Source organism: Penicillium odoratum, assembly GCF_028828045.1.
Source record: "Penicillium odoratum strain IBT 22623 chromosome Unknown utg000008l_segment0_segment0, whole genome shotgun sequence".
Lineage (NCBI taxonomy): Eukaryota > Fungi > Ascomycota > Eurotiomycetes > Eurotiales > Aspergillaceae > Penicillium > Penicillium odoratum.
This window is the reverse complement of record NW_026643150.1, coordinates 1800027-1822199: the sequence shown is the minus strand read 5'-3', so window position 1 is coordinate 1822199 and position 22173 is coordinate 1800027. Positions and strand designations below refer to the sequence as shown.

Below are 22173 nucleotides of genomic sequence, written 5' to 3'. Positions count from 1 at the left end.
TCAAATGAATTCTAGCCGATGCTAAGCTCTGGAGAAGCTGTCAATTCCTCTGCGATGCAAGGAAGTTGAAATCAGAAACATGTCTTTGCGCGGGCCCATGCGGCGGTCCCACCTTCGGCAGGTGAGTGCCGCCAGCTTGGAGACCCTTTCGACCATCCACACCGAGGCATCCTATCGCGAACATGGCCCCACGCCAGATGAACGAACCGTCAGGCTATCCGCCAGCCTGGCCCGCCATCAATGCACGCTCTGGGTACATGATGAGATGTTTTCAAGGGAGGAGATACTGTTGAATCCGTCGGCATTTGGAGAAAGCGGCGTCCAGGTCGGGGATGTGGTCGAGATTCTACCCGTACGTCCATCTGGGGATACAATTCATTCTACTTTAAAGCCGGACGCGGGTTTGAAGACAGCCCGAGAAAGTCATGCAGACTTGAGCTTGGGCTCACAATCCGAAAACACGTCCAAGTTCAAGACGCCATTGCAAAGCCGATGCTTGTTTGTGGTGAAGCCCTTGCCTCAAGATGTGAAGACGCGCCATCCCAAGTTGGAGATCTCGGTTACCAGCAGCGTGGCCAATATTTTCGGCTACAAGAACAGAACCCAGGTCACGCTATCTATTGTCGAACGCGAACAATGCTCCGCGTCTCATGTCGACATTTCTTTCCGTGACCAGTACATGGTACGGTCCGATATGTGGCGATTGGTCATGTCGGAGCTCGTCAATAAGATTGTTTACAAGGGGCAGAAAATTATGTTCATGGGCAGCATCAAGGCGACTGTAAAAAACATTTTCATACGAGAAAAGAAGGTCCTGTCGGGGTATTTTGCACCTCATACAATTCCTGTCTTCCGCAGCGAGTCGGCGAAGTATGTTTTGTTCATTCAGATGTCTAGGGAAATGTGGGACTTCGACTCTGAAGGATCTGGAGACATTTTATTCAGCCGCGTGATCAACGGGTTTCTGCCAGAGCTCTTCAAGCGATGGGCCAACTCTGATGCAAAACATTTGGTCACCATTGTGCTTTTCACACGAGTTGAATACGACGTCACTGCACACCCAAGTATTTCACAGCTCAATCCTGGTTTAGCAGGTAGCTCGGGTCCGAACAATTTTCCAACTCGAGACTTTTATCGAGTCGTGGTGAATGACATGGCAAGCGGTCATTGGACAACGATCTTGGATGAGCTCAAAAAAAATTTTAGAACTTTTTTGAGAGATGTTTCGATTCTGAAATCGGATGACCTGGATGCTGCCGTTGGGAGCGGCATCAAGATCCCTTCCAGGCCACACACCGCAACAATCGCCGGACGTCCCAGTACAGCTTTGCGAGGCAATATTCTCGAGGCCATTCATCTTGCCTCCGCACATCTGGCCTATACCCATATCGATCGAGATATGGTTCATACAGGGACATCAATCATCGTAATCACCCCGGGAAGTGGTGTGTTCGAGGTGTCTTACGAGTCTCTAGCCTCTACAACAGAAGCGTTGACAAATCGAGGCATAGCCATTGATCTGGTCTGCTTGAGTCCAATGCCTCTTCACTCTGTACCTCTCTTCAAATATCGAGCACCGGTAGAGCGGCCATCTGGTTCTTCAATGAGTCCCGTCGAAACGCCAAAATTATCCCCCGAGGTCCAGCATTCGATATCCAGTCTCGTCAGCAGGTCCTCTTACCTCTCTCCAAGTTCTTATCTCTCCGCCACCCGGATGCGTGAGCGAGGCTTGCCTAGATCTAGAGAATGGAATTACGGCATTCCTCACTGGCTCGATATATCATATTGGAATCCCGAAACCTATCGAGAAGCCCGCCGTATCCTGAAAAACGACCCCAATGCCCCAATCCCACACACCGTCACTCGTCCGCACAAAGCTTTTACCCCACGAGTACGTATGTATGAGATTCAAATGATGGGCGTCATGGAGAGTGAGCAATCCAATATATCCATCCCTTATCTCCTCGAGGGACGTGATATGGCAAAATCCCGGGCTTGGCTGGAACCGACCCCGACAGCTCGTGCTCCCCCAAGAGCGCGATTTGCCAGCCCCTCATCCCTGAAGGTGCAACTGAACAGCCTGCGACCAGAGTCTTTTATTGAAAATGCTACGGATCAGAGCGAAACCCCAACTAAAGAGCCGCGCAAGTCTCGGCAATCTGTCATGGCCTGGATGGATCAATATGATGATAATCTGTTTGCCACAAGTACTAAGAGAAAGGACGCTCCCAAGCCTAAAAACAAGCGTCTGAGCGAGCCGGAGGTTCAAGCCTCGGGAGCGCATGAACGAATATCGGCGCGATCTGTCTTGCATCTACGAGAGCATGAGAATAGCATAGCTGAGGGTGGCCAAGCACCGCGGGCTGGGCCCCGAAGAATCGATGGATCTATCCCTCCTAGCAAGAACACAGTCTCTTCAAAGAGTACTAGTTTGTCACCGAAAAAGTCAGCATTGAAGACTAAGGCAGCACCACCCTCGCGAATTTCTCGAACTATCAGCTTTGCGCTTCGGGGCTTGATTTCCACTCCTCCGAGGGCTCAGGCAAGCACTGGAGTTCATGTAGAGCATGCAAGCGCACTTCCAATGTCCAACCAACGATCATCTGGAGGAACCTTTTCTGACACCAAAAGTATCATTTCCTTGAGTCCATCCGAAACTACGTCAACGGCGACCATCACTGACGGAGCATCCCCACCATCTACCCCTCCGAGGCTTTCAAATAATACCCGGTTGGCTCCATCCAAGCCAATTTCAATCAAGACCCCATCGAAAAAGCCATCAGACAGTTCAGAGCGACTAGAACCAGGAAGAGCGCGGGGCTCATTATCGACGTCTGCAACAGAGACGCCCTTTATAAATCGTGATGAGGGACCAGGTCGACATAACGACCAAAAATTCGAGATCACCCTGAATCACAATTCGCGTGATACTTCAAGGAACTCACCTGGTAAGGCTCTAGCACCCTGGGTGCGATCGGTCAATCCTTGCAACACTCCGAAAGATGTATTACGCAAGACCAGCTGGTTTGGTCGTTGGCAACATGCATATCCTCGTCCCCCTCACGTTGCGGTGGTCAAATGGAAGAGCCTGAAATCCCCTGCAGTGCTGCCTTTGACCACAGAAGAATTTCCAACCTCAGTGGAACTTGCCTCAGATTATTTACAAACACCTTATCGTGTCTTCGCGAATGACGATACGGATGGGATTGAGGCACCAAAAACTCGAGGGTTCCTCCTACGTGAAATGATATCTCTTCGGTTTTCTCATGGCTTTCAGATTGTCGTGGGCAGAAATGTGGCAGAGGTTACGGCGCAACCGGCTCTTGAATCGCTCAATGTTTTTGACACGAGAGGACTCGAGCGAGATGGAGTTATTGTTTTCCTCTCCAAGGGCAATGCCATTCATCGTCTCATAACTGTAGACGGAGGAGAAATCGAGGTGACTCGCTTTACACATCACACAGCAGCGGCACTCTTATCACCCAAACAGTCTAATTTTACGCTGTATCAGCCGGCCATGAGAACAATTCTAAGCGAGGAGTATGAGGTGAAAGACATCAAGCTGGACCCCACTGCCGAAGAGTATAATTGGAATCTTGCCGATAATTATCTGGCTGGCCACCGGGATTACATTCACAACCCGGCACAACAACTGCATTTCTGGCGGATTCGCTATGTGCTAATTCCAATGCAATTGCACCCCCACTCTCGAAGACACCTCCAATCTTTCAATGAGGATAACGAGGAAGAGATTCATCTACTTGGCATCAGCCAACTAACTCACATTTGGCAACGAAACAAATATGTGTCTCCCGAAGAAAAGCGATTTGAGTCTGCCAACAAAAAGAGAGATCAGAATCCACTCAACATCATGTATCAAACTCGAAACCCGTCTGAGGTTGTTGCAGCTGAGCTTGATCGTGTACTGCTTACCGACCCTGGACTTGACAACCCGCCTACTCAGCTATTACCCGAGGCAGAGCTGCTTGAGAGGTCTGGTCTCAATGTCACGGCCCTTGCGCAAATGATTCAAGGTGAGAAGGGGGTGCGGATGATGGATCGACGATGGCATTGGAGGTTACACTACAACTGTTTTATTGGTTTTGAGCTCACTACTTGGTTGATACAAAACTTCCGCGATATTGACAGCCGTGAGGAAGCAGTCGAGTTTGGCAACGAGCTTATGCAACTCGGGATATTCCAGCACGTCGAGAGACGACACAATTTCAGAGACGGTAACTACTTCTATCAGATTTGCGCTGAGCATCGTGTCACGCGTCCTGAATCCCGAGGTAGCTGGTTTCCTCAGCTTCGATCGGACAAGTCTGTGCCTTCAACTCCGGCACTTGGGAAGGACTCACCTTCCAGTCTTCGAGCTCGCTCTGACAGCATTGATGAGCGCACTCCGCCAACGCCAACTACTCCATCCAAGCCCAAGAACAAAGTTGCTATCATGTTGTCTAAAACTTTGAAGTACGATGTGGACAGTCGCAAGCGGTCCAATCGCCCTGAGGTGATCGATCTTCACTACGACCGGCTGCACAATCCCGAGAATTGCTTCCACATCGAGCTTAGCTGGATGAGTACAACACCAAAGTTGATCGAAGACACCATGCACTCTTGGGCGTCCACCGCGGAGAAGTTTGGTCTGAAGCTGGTTCAGGTGCCTATAGCTGAGGCCTGCGCCATTGACAAGACACGGCCGTTTCGAAAGCCTTACCGGGTGACATTGAAGGTTCCACCACCCAAGGGTCCAGTCCATCCAGTGTTCAACAACGCATCTTTTGCACAGCCAGGACCGCCCGACCGCCTTTACTACCAAAAGTGTATCTTACGCAAGTTCGACTTTGTTCTGGATTTCGAAGCTTCCAGCGAATTTCCGGCAGATGTCGAAGTCTCATATTCTTGGGGTAAGCCCGACTACAAGTACTCGCAGTTCATCCACCGCACGGGTAGTCTAGTTGCCCAGATCACAGACGAAGGCGACTTTCTGTTCCTCGCGAACCGACTGGTCAGCACCCGAGGCGTTCCGAGCAGAGACGCAGGTCGGTATGATCGTAGTCGTGCACAAAACCACGATCCTCTCGACCGCCTCTCTCCACGTCTGTCACCATTGACCCGTCCTCTGCACGACATTGGAAGTCCTCTACCTACGCCAGGTGCACCGAGCATCGATTCCGCAAATCTGTACCGTGCGCCAGAGCATTTCCTCAACGGTATAGTTGATTTCTGTAAGGATGCAGCAGCACTCGAGCAGTTCTATAGCGAGTCTCATGTTCGTCGTCCCGCTTCCACGAAGGTCGAGCCTGCCACTGCTCATCTCATGGATACCGCCATTCCGTCCCTTGAGCTTCCAGCTAGTGTTGTCAGCCATCATATCTCGCCTCCGCCTTGCTTACCCTCTAGAGTGTATGGAGAGTCCCGCGAGTCACGAGACGGACTGAAGTCTCCAGAATTGACCCGAGCGAGGGCCCGAGGCGAGAGTGTAAGTTACAAAGGCAGTCCTCGGAGTGGTAGTCTCCGGCCTTTGATTTGAGAATTGGTATATTTGCTATCTCCCCACTGTGTCACGCTTCAAATTAAATACCCTGTACCTAATTTATGTACTGCGATACTGAATAAACAATCATTCTCAGGTTGAATGCTGTACCACCGCATCAATAATGCGTCGAACCATCTGATCAAACGGTAGCCCGGTTCACTTATCCATAACAATTACCCGAACTCCCGAGCCAAAATCAAGAGAAGTTCCACAACCCAATTTAGCCAAATATCATGTAATTCAGCCGGGTCCAATCCACGGTTGTGTGGCTGCACTAATCAAAACTAGGCCTAGCTGGTCTAGCTGGCCTAGCTATACAAAATCGCAGGACGTTGCCCCGCTTGACGTGCTTCCTCCTACCCTTGGAAGCTGTGGATCTGGACTTTTCTTGTCGGACAGTCTTCCGCGTCGAAAATGGGTTGGATTACCGTAGATGCTACTTGAAAATGAGCTACATACCAACCGTTTTTTCTTTTTTATTCTGCAGTAGGAATCGTAATCTATTATTTTGACTTCGTTTCTATTCCTGTTGTCTATACCAACCCCGCATTTTCTCGCAGCAGCGTTCTTTGCACAATGAAGTTCACGGCTGGCATGTGGTGCCTACAGGTAAATTATTCTTGTTTTGCTGAATAATTCAAGGAGGCAAAGAAAATATTAATTGGGATCTGATAGGAGGGCGTTCATATTGACTGGATGAGCAATGTGGAGCGACTGCGGATCGAACAAGATAGTGTCAAGCTACTTCTTAACAAGTTCCAACGACACCGAGGTGATACCTTGAACTCGCGTCAGTACAGTATTCAGGCCACTTGGGACCGTGACTGACATTGACGTCTACAGCAACAATTTCGGTCCAACTGACCTCTCCACAAGAGGGTATCATCGGCGTGAAACTGGTGCATTGGTAAATTCTCCACCAATCAGAAACCTTCGACATACTACCTCCAGCTACATTTCATGATATTAACATTTCGGCGTCTCCCAGGGCAGGACAAGTTGACAATGGACCACATTATGAGATTGCCAAGTCTACCGGACACACCAATATCAACCATAACAAAACCACCAATTTCCTGAACTATGGCACCGGGCCTCTGAAACTCGATATCAACACCGCGACCAACGAACTGGACTTCGTCTTCCGGTCTCCAAAGAACAAGAAACTTACTGGTCACTCGAGCCGCTCAATTGGCTATGTCGGTGATACACGCAGCGAGAAACACCGTACCGAAGACGGGATCTTCGCTGAGAGACAGGGATACATGCTCATGGGCCTAGATCTAGGCGTTGGCGAAAAGGTCTACGGACTAGGTGAGCGGTTCGGACCATTCGTGAAAAACGGACAGACAGTCGATATCTGGAATGAGGATGGTGGTACCTCGTCCGAGCTGGCATATAAGAACATCCCGTTCTATATGTCCTCGAAGGGGTATGGTGTTTTTATCAACCATCCGGGAAAAGTGAGTTTGGAAGTTCAGTCTGAGCGGACAACGAGAGTCAGTATCTCGGTTCCGGGTGAGGAGATTGAATATTTTGTTGTGTATGGTGAGACGCCTAAAGATGTGTTGAGACGATATACGGGGTTGACTGGGCGGCCTGGGCTTGTGCCGTCTTGGAGTTATAATTTGTGGTTGACGACTAGTTTCACGACGAACTATGATGAGCAGACGGTGACTGGGTTCTTGGATGGGTTCCGAGACCGTGATATCCCGCTTGGTGTGTTTCACTTTGACTGTTTCTGGATGAAGTCTTATCAGTGGTGTGATTTTGAATTTGATACGGAAATGTTCCCTGATGCTGGAGGGTATTTGAAGCGGCTAAAAGAGCGTGGTTTGCGGATAAGTGTGTGGATTAATCCGTACGTGGGACAGGCGTCGCCGCTCTTTGAGGAGGGAAAGAAGAATAGTTATTTCATCAAGGTGTGTCGGATTTGATTCTTATAGACTCTCCAAAGCGAGGCTAATATTCACAGCGCACCGATGGATCCGTCTGGCAATGGGATTTGTGGCAGGCTGGAATGTCCGTTGTGGATTTCACCAACCCAGACGCATGTCGCTGGTACACTGGCCATCTCCAGCGACTCATGGATATGGGCGTGGACAGTTTCAAGACCGATTTCGCGGAGCGGATTCCCACAAAGGGAATTAAGTACCACGATAACTCGGACCCTGAGAGGATGCACAACTACTACGCGCTCCTCTACAACCGCATCGTGTACGAGACACTTCAAGCAGGCGTAGGACACAACCAGGGCCTTCTATTCGCCCGCAGTACCGCTCCTGGCGGCCAGAAATTCCCCGTACACTGGGGTGGAGACTGCGAGAGCACGTTTGAAGCCATGGCCGAGTCTCTTCGCGGTGGACTCAGTCTCATGCTGTGTGGATATATCTTCTGGGCATCTGATATTGGTGGGTTCGAAGGAACCCCACCTCCAGCACTATATAAGCGATGGGTACAGTTCGGGCTCTTGTCATCTCATTCCCGGCTCCATGGATCGTCGTCGTTCCGAGTCCCTTGGATTTATGGCGAGGACTGCTCGATTGTCCTGAGAGAATGTGTGAAGCGGAAGATTCTGCTTACTCCTTATATCCTGCAGGAAGCGCTGAGAGGACATCGAGATGGCACGCCGCTGATGCGACCTCTTTTCTTAGAGTTTCCGGAGGATCTGAATACGTATGCTGTTGATACGCAGTATATGTTTGGATCGAATTTGCTGGTTGCGCCTGTTTTCTCAGAGGAGGGTGAAGTCACCTTTTATGTACCAAAGATTGAGGGTGCCGACGGGAAGTGGGTTTCGTGGTTTGATCATTCGAAGTCTTATGAGGCCGGTCAGTGGTATACTGAGACTCATGACTTTAATACGTTGCCTATTCTTGTTCGTCCAGGGTCGGTGACAATGATCAATCCTACACTCAAGGCACCGGAGGATGATGCACTGTCTGGCATTCAATTGTTGGTGAATGGCCGTTTAGCCGGGGAAACAACTGTGGAAGTCGTAAACCCAAGTCAGACGGACGTGGTCTTGAAGAAAATTCATCTCTCGCTCGCTGAAGATGGAAAGACCATTCGGTGTGAGGGACAGATTGAAGTCATAAGTATCGAGACGGAGTGATCTATTTCAAGAAATGGGTTCTTAGATAGTCTTACTATTCAAAGGCAAATTGAAGTGAAAGTATTCTTGAGATATTGAATAGAACGATAGGCCTGAGGAGAATGCAAGGCATCCACAAATAATGGGTATCATGGTCAGAATAAGGGACGAATGAATGCAGATAAAACAAGAATCAGAAGAGATCCATCAGTCCTGCGTTAAGACACCGCAGATGACTTGAAAATTGGGAGGAATGCAATGTATGTGAGGGATTTGCAAAGATAGAAGTGGGTACAATTCAGCCGCAAGCAATTACCAGGCTTCTTCGACGTCAAGGAGCCATTTCCGAATCCCTTCGCGTAGAGTGTTATCGGCACCTGCCATGGCTCTTCTCCGCTCTCGGTCAGCTAGTCCTAACTCACCGTCCACATCTTCTCGACAGTGCTCAGCTGTGACAAGACGGACAACCTCTTCAAGAGCACCAAGGACCATCTTGCGACACTCGGTACGGGGAACTTCCACTGGGGGCTCTTCTCCACGAGGTGTATTTTGGCCTTTATCCTCGGCTTTGCGAGCACGGTTTGGGGAGGGGGCCCGGGAGTGAGCAAGGGACGAATAGCCACTTTGGCCGAGAACCCGCTCGACAGCATCGACAAGAATGCCATCGAGGTCCATAACAGGTTCTTCAATAAATCGCTCCTCGACGTGCTGTGAGTCGTGTCCTTCGAGAATGGGGACTTCGGGGGACTTGGAGTACCCGGAAAAGAAGCCAGAAAATGATGTTGAGGAGGCGGTAGAGGTACGGGTGTGCCCAACAGCTGGAGAAGGGGGAGTATGATTTGGCCCATAATTATGGCCTACGATAATCTTGCGTCTCAGTCGCAAACGCTTGATGGAAGAAGATCGAGTGTCAGCAATCAAGGTTGTCGCAACATCCACCCATCGTTCTGATCCTTCCGCATCAGGAGTTGAGGGAATATATGGCGAAGGCTCAGACTGCATTGCGCGTCTGACATCTGCTTCCAGACTAGAATACGGCCGTACCGCTTGCAGTGAGAAATCTTCGTGGAACAACTTCAACCATCCAGCGACATGTGTACTAGGGCCATCGTTTTCTTTCGCAGCACTGTGGAATCCAGAACCACTACTGTGTGTGGACGCAATGGCATCGAAACTGGTGATGGAAGTCCTTGTCTTCTTGGGGGATGCAATGGTGGAGTCACCCGAAGAAGAGAGTGACAAGAATCCTGGAAGTGGGAGATCAACATCTACAATCCCTTCTTCCGCCCGAACCGACAACTTCAAAGGCGATTCACGAGGTTGGCTCGTAAGTGATGAAGGCTCGGGAGATTCGTCCTCAGCGCTTTTGGTGGCAGCAGCTGGGATCGAAATGTTCCCACTACTAGGCGCTGTTTCAGGTCGATGCTTGGGCATATCCTCCGTGGCCTCCCTGACCATTTGGCTCAGTGTAGGTTGAGCACGCATGGGTGGACCACCAGCTATGGTCGAAACTGATCGCTTGCGTGCATCAGCTGGAGAATAAATATCACTGCCCTTCGTTGACGACTCCTGCCGTGAGTTCCACAATCCGGAGAACAGGCCACCCCAACGGCCTTCAGCGGGTGGAACACTGCCATTCGAAGCCAGGTTTGAGCTGTCACTTCTTCTTAGGTTCTTCAGTAGATTCTCCGATGCCAGACTTTCATTGGTATCTAGGGCACGACCAGATTCTCCTTGACTGGCACGACTTTGTTGTGACGTGAAGTGGGGCACAGGGACTGTGCTTCTTTGGGTCGTCATGGAGGTTGTTGCTCCGCTGGTAGCGGTGGCCCGTGGGTCTTTCGCCTGAATTTGCGCACTTAGCGTTTTGATCGAACGGGCATCAGATCCTCTACGGGCTGATGTGAAGTCGGCTGCAGGAGGTTGGTCGATCCCATCAGATGATCTCTGGGCCATCTCTTGAGATGAAATGCTAACTGAGCGTCGATGATGGCTGGTATCGCCTTGGCATAACCGCTGGGCACGAGCACGACGCTCGATTGCTCTTCTCAGGGATTCCTGTCTGAGCACTGGCACTGTGGGTGGGCTTTGGGAAACAGCGCGCATGGATGCCGATGTGCCAGGTCGAAGTGGAGAGGGAAGTGGCTCTATGCGTTGCTTGGATGGAAAGAAAGCAGAGAGCAAGAAAATGAGGCGCCGAGCTGTCATTTTGTCTGGGCAAACAACCACAGTGCGGTGGGTAAGAATAGGATCAATATCCTGTTGGGCCTTTTGCTGCTGGTTGTGTCGACGGCGGTACCACTCTGGGCCGAGGGCATTGAGCCACTCAGTGTGGTTACCTAGGAATGCTGTGAGTAGCACTAGGAAGAAAAAGTTACTCTCCTTGTCGCCAAGGCCTCGGACAATCGATCGGCCTTCTTCTCGCCACACGCCCCAGCGACTTTGGCCGGTCACAACGTATGGGGTCTGAAGAGCCAGGCTGATGCGACGGCTGCTGCGAATGGCCTCTTCCTTGAGTTTGGAGTTCACAGACAGAATGTTGGCAGGTAAATGGACAATCGTTTGGTTAGTCCGTTGCATATTGGGCGGTTTGTCGGGCTTTGGGTGTGGCCCTGACATAGAGTCAACTTTCCTCAATAGAAAGAGGATTTCGTTCCGCGCGAGCCGCTCCAGGTGAGATAAAGTTCGAGTGATGACATCCCAATGGTCAACCAGCAGGTCCAACCTCTCATCCAAGCTTGCAGGAGGAGACGCAGATGACAAGCTATCATCGAACAGAAAACCCGGCCAGCGGTAGTCTGAATCCAAAGAGCTGGATAGCCCTGGTCGAGGGGAATCAGGACCGAGAGTACTGAATCGAGACACGGGTCGAGGGGCATTTCTTGCCAGCAAAGGAATTTGGATTGTTATCGCGACAGCATACATTGGCGTCTTCTTCTCCTTGATCTTTTTGCGCTTTGAGATATCTGGGAAAGGAAAGCCCATCTCAGGCAGAGACTCCTGATAAAGAGCACTGGCATAATCCTGCCGCTCAGCGGATGCCTCGGCTCCCTCTGGAAGATTGACGCTAAACATCCGAGTCACGAGAACGGTAACTTTGGAAGGTGGCTTGTCTGGTCCTTTAGCGGGTCCGAAGTCTGCTGAGCTTCCGGTGGTGTAGGCCCGAGCAAGTGGGCTGCGTGCTGCGGGAGACATGCCCGCCGCTGTTGGTGGGTCATCGTCGGCAGAGATGATGTGCATTTTTGTAGAGGATCCACGATAGCTGAATGCGCTACTGCCAAAAATGCAATTAAGGAGACCAGTGTCATTGGTATCCGTCGAATGCCGCGAAGAACCGGGATCATGTTGTATTCCCGTTTGTGCAAGTGTAGAGCTGCGTCCTCGGGCTCGTGAGAAAGCACCAGGACCCGCTGGTGTCAGTCTGCGTGCATCTGCGGCCGATGAAAGGGGGCTAGGTTCAACGACGGAGGACTGGGCGGGGAAGTTTCGACGAGGACCGCGAGAGAGGCTGGAGACTGTGCGGGAATGCCTGTTTCCGGACTGATCAGGACCTGGTGAGTCGATCCCAAGACCGGTAGGTGACGGATCAGGTACACGAGTGTCTAGCAAGATACATGCATCACGGTCCCCCAGAGCGTTCTGGGCCACGACGACTCGAAAGTCCTTAACGGCATCCAATTCCATTCCTCCACGGTCATCATAGGCACCGGCTGTTGAAGCGTTCGGGGAGTGGAATGCGGTCTGTAGAGGGTAGGCGTGGGTATTGGAACGGCGGAGTAGGCTGGCATCGGGGAAGAGAAGGCCGGAAGTGTGTTCCTCCTCAGTGACTGATTCGAGAGGAGTTCCATTATTTCGTGGATTAAATGAAGCTGGATTCAGGCTTGAAGCAGCTGTGCTTAAAAGTCGGCCCAACATGGTGAAGTTGTACCACGGGAAAGCCCGGGATAACTGTACTCGAAGGTGCAGAGAAACAAAAACGGTCCGGTCGAGAAACGCTGTGTAACTATGGGTATCAGACAGCTAGACAGAACTAGACTGCATCTACCCATTCCCTAATTCCACTCAACAGGTACCATCATCAATAGATGGTAAGAGGGGTGAGAAAGCGTGGGATTGAGGGGAGAAGAAGTGAAGTGGGATGGGTTGCAGGACAGAGTGGGGCGATTGAAGAGGTAATTGGGACTTGGCTGATAAAGCACCCCGCAAGCGAGCTGGGTGGGTAAAGTCTGACAAAGATCAATTAACCCCAAGGAATTGGGGGGCAAGGAGTAGTTCTTGAGGAAAGAATGTATGTGGGGAGGTGGACTCTAGAAAGGGTGGAGAGAGGCCGCCAGTTGGAAAGAGGCGGTGAAGGAGCGGACAACGGGCATGCCACATGATCTCAGCCTCAAGGTGACACCGCATCGCGCATTTCTGATTTCTGATTACAAGGTTACGCGTGTTCGACTCGGTGAGAGACTCCGATCGTCAGTCCTACGGTAAGCTTAGAGGTCAGGGATCATAAAGTCCCCGTAGATCGACAGTAACTGAAGGTTATAAGTATAACCTAGCTGCCTAACTATGACCACATATTGACAATTGGTTGAGATCTATAGATTTGGCAAATCCAATATATTGGTGATTGCTCCACGTACCCCTTAATCACTCTTGCACATCATAACCCACATGAAGGAACATATGCATGGCTCCTAATGAAGTGGCGCTCTACAATATCAACCTTTCAAACATTCCAGATGTCGTTTCTAGCTACACATTTTTACGTCTAAGGATATATTCGACACACTTTTATAGTATATAGTATACTGTAGCTAAAAACTTAGGTACTGAAGTAGGCAAACACTCGACGTCATAAAGTACTCTTAACCCCTGGGGAGGGTAGATATTTAGGTAGGTATAGGTACTATAGGCTATAGGAAATATGATTTAGGCGGGCACTCGACTCGAAGCCATGGGTTTATTCTAATCGGATTAGATTTCAAGGCGTACAAGAGTACTTTAGGGTGTGACGAGGAGCATTTACAGGGGGTGTACCAATCAAATAAAGGATATCATGGAAAATTTTGTTATTCACATAAACATTGAAGTGATCGATTCTCAATCCAAGTACATAAATATAAGTATCATGCCTTAGATTGCCGTTTGACCTTGTCCACCAGTAGTTTCAGATCAGAATTAGAATCCTTCTTTTGCTTCTTCTTGCGGTCTTGGTTGGAAGAAACTGCCTCGGTTTCACCATCATCACGGGTGTGCCGGCGCTTACGGCTCTCGTCGAGCAGGGCCTTCATGCCGGAAGTAGCCTTGAAGCGGGGGTTGGTCGGATCAATGGCAAACTCATGACTCTCGAACAGACGAGCAAACCGGGGATCCTTGGTATCCACATTGAAGTTGTCTTCAACAACGACTTGCTTGCCTTTGCCCTTGCCCTTGCCCTTGCCCTTCTTCCGTGCCTGCTTCTCTGCCTTTTCGATCTCGGTCATGTCAAAGTGGTTGATGGTCGCCTTCTTATCGTCGACCATCAAGAGTTCAAGCTCAGCCCGCTGAGCAGCAGAGGCAGCCTCTTCAGCAGCACGCTCCTCACGCTTCTTGCGCCTCTCTTCCTTGCGAATAGATGCGGAAGTGGCTTTACCAGCAGGATCATCGAAGAAGGGATCGTTGAAGCCGAGATCTTCCGCATCTTTTAGTGCCTCGGCAGCAGGCTCATCATGATCGCTGGCAGCCTCCTGGGCTTCCTCGGAGGGCTCGTCCTTGTTACCAGACTTGAGTTTCTCCTTTCGGCGTTTCTTGCGCTCGCGCTCCTTGCGCACATATTTATCGATTGTGCTCTCTTCGATTTCCGGCTCGTTTTCGAAAATTGTGTCTTTTCCTTTGCCGCCCGCGAGACCAGATGTGAAAGTGACTTCCATCTCACCGACAGGGCCCTTAGATTTAGAAGAAGGGGCAGGCTGTGCGCTCAGGCCCAGCAAAGCACGCATGCGCTGTCTCTCGGCTTCCCGCTTGGATAGTTTGACGCTTGTACCTTCACCCGCAGTGTTGTCGACAACTTCCACACCGCCATCTTCCTCATCCTCGCTGTCGGAGCTGTCACTTCCCAGGTATGCCTTGAGGTCATTTTCCTCAATATCCTTTCGTGACCCTCCAAATGCGCGTGCTTGAACCTCTTTTCGTGATTTGTCGTCCGCGTCCCATGTCAACTTAACTTTGCTGTGCTGGAGAGCATCCGTCACAAAGTCGTTTGGTCTGTAGCCATCAGGAATCCGAGTGCAGGAGTCTCGGGGCTTGTCGTCATCGAAATCGGTGTCATCGGGAACGAAACGTAGATCAAAGAAGTTGGCACTGGAAAGGTACTCTGCACCATCCACAAGATCGTAAACGTGCTTGGCACTATCCTTGGAGGAGAATGTGAGGACAGCGTAGTAGTAGCGAAGTCGCTCGAGCTGATAGCGTCGCAGTTGTGTTGTGTTAAACTCCTCTCCCTCGTCGCTCTTCAGCAGAGACTTTTTGATTTCCTCCTCCTCCTCGTCGGAGTCAAGCTCCTCTTCATCTTCGCTTGCAACTTCTTGCTTCTTGGCAAAAATCTCCTTCGGGGGACCCTCGACTTCCTCCCTCTCCATGCGCTCCTTTCCAAATTCACTGGGGTAAACATCAACCCTTAGGACACGGCCTCCGGGTGGTAAGAAACTCGAGAAGACAGCCATAAGGTCCTCCGCTCGAATATTATCCCAGTCCAAGTTGACAACAGCTATCCGGTCGCTGACTTCTCCCAGAGGAACATCGACGCGCTGTTTATCGGGGAATTCAAGTTCGTCATCCTCATTCTCGGCCTCCACCTCGTCTTCGTCTTCATCGCTAGAGCTTTCATCTTCAGATGATGAAGAAGAGAAGCCACCATCGCGGGCAGGATCGTAGCCGGGCACATCGACCCGCTTCAGTTCTTTTTCAACCTCGTCGTCGTCGGCGATACTGACGTTGTCGCCTGCGTCTTCGTCCTCTTCTTCGTCCTCGTCATCCTCGTCTAGGCGGTAGAACTTTTTCAATTGCTGCTTGGTGTCGTCGGCGGCCAATTTGCGTCCATATCGATCAACGGCGGCATTGCGAGAGAAATCCTTGTCATCGAGCATGTGCTTGAATCGCTTGTCAAGTTTGACATGGGTCTGGCGCTTGCTGGGGAGACGATAACGAGGATCGGATTGAATGCTAGCGAACCGTGGATCCGCTGTAAAACCAGGCATTGTCAGATATTGAACCTTGTCATTGAGGTACACTATTCGGCGCATAGGATAGTGAACATACTGATGATCTTGGCGGATTCGCCTTTGGCTCCGCCGGCCTTCTTGGATTTTTTCTTGTCTTGACCTGCCATTGTGCTCTCAAACTGCTCGATTGCAGAGAGATCAGCTAGGAATCAGGAAATCAGATGGGGCTCTGAAATATGTATCGCGAAATAGTTGAGAAGTGATCTGATCGGCTACGGACTGCGGCCAATTTTCTTTTTTTCTGCCGGAGTTTCAGGGCGGTCAACAAACACGTGCACTATGTCCAAAAGGGGCAATCGCATCTACGTCGAGAATATTCTTGGAATATTTCATGTATACCTACCTGGCTTTGAGTTGAATTCTTGACTAAGTCATGTACGGAGGGAGAATAATGGAAAGATTCAAATCAAGCCAGCACTGGCACAAACGGGACACCTGACCTCACACTCCAACCGTAGGGCTGGTCAATTGTCTGGAAATCCATGAGCATTGGTGGTCATAGTCGGCTATTATGTTTTCCTGGAAGCCAGAAGGTCTCCTGAGGTTAAACATATCGGCTCTCAAGAGATTTTAAATGGTTTTTTGGAAGAGGTGATGGTTCTTGGAATAGAACATAGTCCCCGGACCCCGACTCCCATGGGAACACGCTGTATGCGGTTATGGGAGCATAATGCTATTCTCTGGTGCCGGTTGGTATTGAAAATCCAGAGCTTCAAGCTACTTCCTACTTATTAAGAATGCTTGCCAACCGATAAATGGGTAATCCGACAAGAAATGAGCGGTTGGAAAGTGACAAAGAAAAAAGATAGAAACCCCATAGCTAACCAAATCGCGGGATTCGACCCAAAACATTGTCGTGATCAATAATTTTGAATAGAACTAGTAAAAGAGCAAACACACAAAAATAACCAATTCTGTCCATCCATATCACCACCCCTTCACAAATAAGATAAAATCATGCAAACTCGTCACTGTCAATCCTCGAACAATCTCGTGAACGCCGTGAATCACAAGACAAGCAAGAAGCTTTTCGGTCCGTTTGAACTGGAATATCACTTCCTGCGAGTTGCAGCAGACGATGTGGCGAGCTCAACCTAGCATCGTGGGTTCCATTGTGGGAACTGTCCTGGCTGCTACCGCATCGCAATACAAGACAATATCTAGATCTCAGCTTCATTCAGAGATCCTCGGCTGGATTTTGTTGTCATTTCTTATCAAAAATATGAGGTGGCCCAGCGAAAGAGTCTGGAGCATGAATTTGTCAGTTCAACGTGAAACGGAGCCCAGAACGGGCTCCTGCTAAATTGTGGACGTGGCTATAGCTGCTGCAACGCTTTGCTCTGCCAAGAATAGTGTCAATGGCCTATTACTGGTGAGGCTGCATGATTTCTGACTGTACCATTTCAACTCATGTTGACAATTGTTAAATAGCCTGCTTTAACACTGGCTTTGCTTTTGATCGAGAGGGAGTTGTATCATCAGCATCCAACATCGGAAATAAGACAATCTGGGCCATGGACAGCCTTGATGACTACCACATGTGGTGCCGTTACCATTTCCTTATTTAGTATTTATACACTGGCTCGTTGGAGCTTGCCAGGCTTAGCATTATCCATCATTGAGGCTTTTGCTTTGCTAGCTGTCTACGGCACTCCACTGCGAATGCCAGCAAAATCCGAGACCTTGCCGTTTGTCGATATAGAGACCGACATTGCGTCGTTTACTTTGCGAGTCACTGTTTCCCTGCTGATAGCACTGGCACTTCAGACGCTATTCCTCGGCTTTGGATCCTTCGAACCTGGTACGACACTGCGTGCCAGCGTTGCAAATGCCTTCTCCTGGTACTTTGATATAAGAATTGTTCGTCATGTTTTCCATTCTGCTTCCGGCCTTGTTCAGATATGTATATCTACACAGGCTTGCCATTTATCCTGGACCGCGGTAGTAGTCATCAAGATTCTCGCCATCTTCGCCTCGCGCAACCCATTCACACAATCCTTTGAGATGTAAGCCCTCTCTTACATCATTGGTTCTGTCCTAATGTTGGGACAACTCATTGCATTAGTTTCTGAGCAATTCGTCAACAGAAAGCTTCTGTAGACATTTATGCTTATTCCAGTTCTTCCATACCTGGAAACGCGATTACCATCCAAACGGCTAACTCAAGAGCGGCAATATTTGTTAATACACACAAGCATTCCGTCGAGACAATCATTCAATAAGCAAATGTCGACTTTGACAACTTGCTACTCCGTCAGTCCAAATCTTACGCAGCCGCTTCTGACGAGTACCGCCGACGGTACGAAATGGAACTTCCGCCTGGCTTTGAAGATTGGTTCAAGTATGCTAAAGCCCATGAATCAAAGATTATCGATGACTTTCGAGCTTGACGGAAACGGCATTAGTGGCCGATGGTACAAACTAGTGTGTAGATTTTGTTGCAATCATGCTGTCATTAATTTGCAGGATATTGTAATTTGATTGCCCTCGGACTATTGCATAGGAAGTTTAAATTCAGGCCGCGCTTCATGACCTCGATAAGTAGCGTTTATAATTAGTGAATATTAGATTCTTATGTGCCTTCTCGAATCTCAAACTGGCCTGCCTATGGGTTGGAGGAGCAATGTGATGTTACTAACTCCAGAGTATGATCATACCCTATATGTACCTCAACTAGTCCCGATAAAGAGGGACCTCCGCAGCAATAGCAGCAAAATTATTTCATACTAGTAGTGGCAGAAAAAGCAATTACATCGCTGGTAACAAAAATTGATACGTGCAGCGATTCCCGTATATAAGTGAACTTCAATATGTGTATGGCCATGTATTTACGTTATTACCTTATTACCGTTGATGGATGATCAACATCCAAAGTAGCGCTTCTCCATCCACCGCGGCTCGCCCTCATCCTCGATCCGACCGACAATGACATTAATCTTAGGGAATACAGCGGCTAGGCGTTTGAGACCCGTTTCTCCAGCTGCACATGTCACGAAAATAATATTTTCCTCTTTGACACCATGGTCAATCAAGACACGCACAGCCATAAGCGCAGCTCCTCCACTAGACATCTGCGGGTCCAACAGTAGGATGCTATTATGCTCCTCTAACTGTGGCGGGAGCTTCAAGTAGTGTAGCTCAGGCTCCTGGCTAGACTCGTTCGTCTGAATCAGCAATCGACCAGTGATGCAGTCGGGGATGGTTCGCTTGAGGGCGGTTTCCAAGCAAGAACCACCACGGAGGATCGCAACAGCGGACACAGTTCCTCGGGGACTGAGACCCAAATATTCATTTCCTTGTGGTGTTTCCACGCCCATCGGGACATATTGTGTCATGTCCAAGGCCCTGTATCCCGACCGTTAGCATAGAGTAATTGAACGTTGGCCGGGGGTTTGAGACGTACCGCTCAATCAGAATCGAGGCAAGTCGATCAAAGTAGAAGACAAAATCAACTTCCTCAGTCTCAGGGCTTTGCAGAATAGTATTCATTCCCACAATCTGGGGTGTTGCAGGCAGTACATGAACATTATGCGGCAATTCCACTTTCGCTGCGATGAGGCCGAGTCTGTGAAGCTCCTCGGTGTGCTTTTCTGTCTTCTCTTGAAGCTTGCGCTGTATGTGTTTGACAACCATATCTGTAGGTAATTAGAATAAAAGGCTTTGAATACGACTTGTGAGTTCTTACCAATGGCCGTTAGGTTCTCTATTCCACGAGGAATGATGATGTCTGATGAAATTAGCCTCTGGCGAGGATTATGCATGCATACTTTGAAAGAAAACGTACCGGAAATTCCCCGCTGTGGCTCTACATATCTGGTGTAGGATGGCTTGACAAAGGCAAACCATTGCTTGACAATGCCTTCAATATCCCGGCCTCTTTCCTTGACATCCCGAAGTACTGATATTTATTGGGTTAGCTCGGGAAATTGGTATTGCGGATACACAAAAAGATGACCTACAGCGGCGGCCCAAGCAGACATCCATATCGGCCTCAACGAATATCTGTATCTGATATCAGCAACTATATCTCTAATTAAGAACGAGAAAGGCTTACCTTCACGTCAAGGAGCTCTGCAATTCTGGGGTCATGAAGTGCCAGAATACCCTCAAGGATCAACACCCGAGGCGAATACAGAGTGGTGGTCTGAGGTTGGCGCTGATGGTCGGCAAACGAATAGACTGGGATTTGGCTCTTCTTTCTGATCATTCCGCCAGTCAGACCAAACCAAGTAGCAGATATACTAATATGACTGGCTTACCCCTGTTTTAGATCCCTGAGGGTTTCCACCAGAAGATCAAAATCAATCGATTCTGGACAATCGAAATCATATTCATTTGAATGAGCTTTGCGATGATCCTCGGGAGATAAGGTCTTGTAGAAAGAGTCCTGTTCCAACCGTGTATCAGACTACAAAGCACTGACAAGATGGTTCAGTTAAGGGCCTACCATCACTAGAATCACGACCCAAGGAAGGTCTAGTGACTTGACGATTTCAACGGCCACAGAGGTCTTGCCAGACCCAGAGCTGCCTGCGATACCGATGATGCTCAAATCCTGCCATGGCGGAGAGTACTTTACCTCAGGCGTGAGTGAAAGAAAAGGTGAACTGGACTCCATGATTTCGAAGTTCCTTCATGTATATCAAGAGATCCGAGGGGTTCTGTCGTTTTCGGTTTATCTCCAACTCTGATCAATTGGGCTTAGCGCCTGACCTTCGCTTCGTTGGATGACATAAGCAGAGCTACCATTATTTCTTTCCGCTTTTTCGCTTCTGCTTCCGTTTTCCTTCTTCTTTTCTCTCTACATGGGCATTGGAAAAAATTCTCCTCCTTCACCCCCCTTCCAGCGTTCTGCCTTTATTCCATGGCCGTCGTCTCTCGGGTCGCCCTTAGGTCTTGACGGATAGCTTCGAAGCTCTTTTGTGGCACAGCTTGCGTCATGTCATCTGCTAATCTCGTATGCACTCTGCTGTCTTGACAGCCCTGGTTGCCGAGTTTTTAACACCGCACAGATGTCTCGCACTCCCTCGACGACCACGCCGACCTGGCATCAGTTCGAGCGGAAGGTCGACGAGGTGAAACCATCCAAGACGTGAGTTTACTACCCTCCCCAGCGTTTCCATTTCCCCCCTTTTGGCCCGCTGTGACATGATGCATCTTGAAAACCAAGTTGGGAATCTCTCTGAAAAATACTGAAGAGAATGTATTGACTTGTAATCTGAATCACAACCACACTTATCTTTTGATCGGATTGGCTATGTTGTGAATGTTGGCTAATGACAAGTCTCAGTGATATCAATTACCTCGTCATGGACTACCTCATCACCAATGGATACCCAGCCGCTGCAAAGAAGTTTGCAGCTGAGGCGAACATCCAGCGGAAGCCAGATCTTGAATACATCCAGGAACGAGTGGAAATTCGGACCGCTATTCACTCGGGGAATATTCAGGTCGCGATTGAAAAGATCAATGAGCTTAATCCTCAGGTAAGAATACACTTGTCTCATGCCTTCACAATCACACCTCCCTTCCCCCGCTGTTATGATTATCATCAGTTTCATGCACCACTCCTAGAACACCCTTCGGGGAGTTGCGGATAGTAAACATCTTCAGTCCTCAGTATGACCAGCAATCATCACATCCAGCTCGTTTCACATATGTCATTTTTTGTGCCATGGCTAACAAGATTGGATAGATCCTTGACAGAGAACCTCCTCTACATTTCGCTCTGCTGCGCCTGCAGTTGGTAGAACTAATCCGAACCTGCACCTCTACTCCGAATGGTGATATCAGTCCCGCCTTGGATTTCGCGACCTCACAGCTGGCGCCCCGTGCGACAACTCGGCCTGACTTTCTAGAGGACCTGGAACGCACTCTGGCGCTCTTGATATTTCCCAGCGACAAATTGTCACCCTCTCTCGTCTCCCTACTAGATCCCAGTCTTCGTAAAGAGATCGCCACACGCGTGAACGAGGCCATTCTTCATGACCAAGGCGCTGAAAAAGAGGCCCGTCTACGCAGATTGGTGAAACTCCGTGCGTTTGCTGAGGCGAAGGCCCGCGCTGCCAAGAAGGATATCCCCGACAATTTGGATATCGGCCTTGTCAGCGATACTCATGATAACAACCGCAGCAGTAACAGTAGCGACCTCGATCGCGCTGCCCAGAATGGTGGCGCTGATACTATAATGGCCAACAATGGCGATGCCTCCATGGTCTCATAACCTGGTCATCTACTAAGCGATATCTCGGGGTCTTTTTTAGTTTTTCTTTGGTTTTAGCGTG

At 49.5% G+C, this 22173-nt stretch overlaps 6 protein-coding genes across 6 annotated transcripts; 3 read left to right on the top strand and 3 right to left on the bottom strand.

Moving 5' to 3' along the window:
- Nucleotides 1-79: 79 nt before the first annotated feature.
- Nucleotides 80-8657, top strand: N7520_010892 (uncharacterized protein; the record flags this gene model as incomplete). The annotated part of the gene is made up of 4 exons (XM_057144825.1): nt 80-5483; nt 6386-6449; nt 6531-7464; nt 7518-8657. 4 exons carry the CDS (start codon nt 80-82, stop codon nt 8655-8657), a joined length of 7542 nt encoding a protein of 2513 aa, XP_056990579.1.
- Nucleotides 8658-8948: 291 nt separating this feature from the next.
- N7520_010891 (uncharacterized protein) lies at nt 8949-12551 on the bottom strand (the record flags this gene model as incomplete). Its single annotated transcript, XM_057144824.1, has 1 exon — nt 8949-12551. The coding sequence occupies one exon, from the start codon at nt 12549-12551 to the stop codon at nt 8949-8951; it is 3603 nt and encodes a 1200-aa protein (XP_056990578.1).
- A 1205-nt stretch (nt 12552-13756) lies between these two features.
- N7520_010890 (pre-rRNA-processing protein ESF1) lies at nt 13757-15996 on the bottom strand (the record flags this gene model as incomplete). Its single annotated transcript, XM_057144823.1, has 2 exons — nt 13757-15849; nt 15927-15996. 2 exons carry the CDS (start codon nt 15994-15996, stop codon nt 13757-13759), a joined length of 2163 nt encoding a protein of 720 aa, XP_056990577.1.
- Nucleotides 15997-17416: 1420 nt separating this feature from the next.
- Nucleotides 17417-17899, top strand: N7520_010889 (glycosyltransferase family 90 protein; the record flags this gene model as incomplete). Its single annotated transcript, XM_057144822.1, has 1 exon — nt 17417-17899. One exon carries the CDS (start codon nt 17417-17419, stop codon nt 17897-17899), a length of 483 nt encoding a protein of 160 aa, XP_056990576.1.
- Nucleotides 17900-18750: 851 nt separating this feature from the next.
- N7520_010888 (uridine kinase family protein) lies at nt 18751-20507 on the bottom strand (the record flags this gene model as incomplete). Its single annotated transcript, XM_057144821.1, has 8 exons — nt 18751-19234; nt 19293-19524; nt 19575-19616; nt 19674-19787; nt 19849-19891; nt 19944-20088; nt 20149-20276; nt 20337-20507. The coding sequence occupies 8 exons, from the start codon at nt 20505-20507 to the stop codon at nt 18751-18753; spliced, it is 1359 nt and encodes a 452-aa protein (XP_056990575.1).
- Nucleotides 20508-20828: 321 nt separating this feature from the next.
- Nucleotides 20829-22112, top strand: N7520_010887 (glucose-induced degradation complex GID8; the record flags this gene model as incomplete). Its single annotated transcript, XM_057144820.1, has 4 exons — nt 20829-20846; nt 20902-20981; nt 21180-21375; nt 21585-22112. The coding sequence occupies 4 exons, from the start codon at nt 20829-20831 to the stop codon at nt 22110-22112; spliced, it is 822 nt and encodes a 273-aa protein (XP_056990574.1).
- Between the last annotated feature and the right edge of the window lie 61 nt (nt 22113-22173).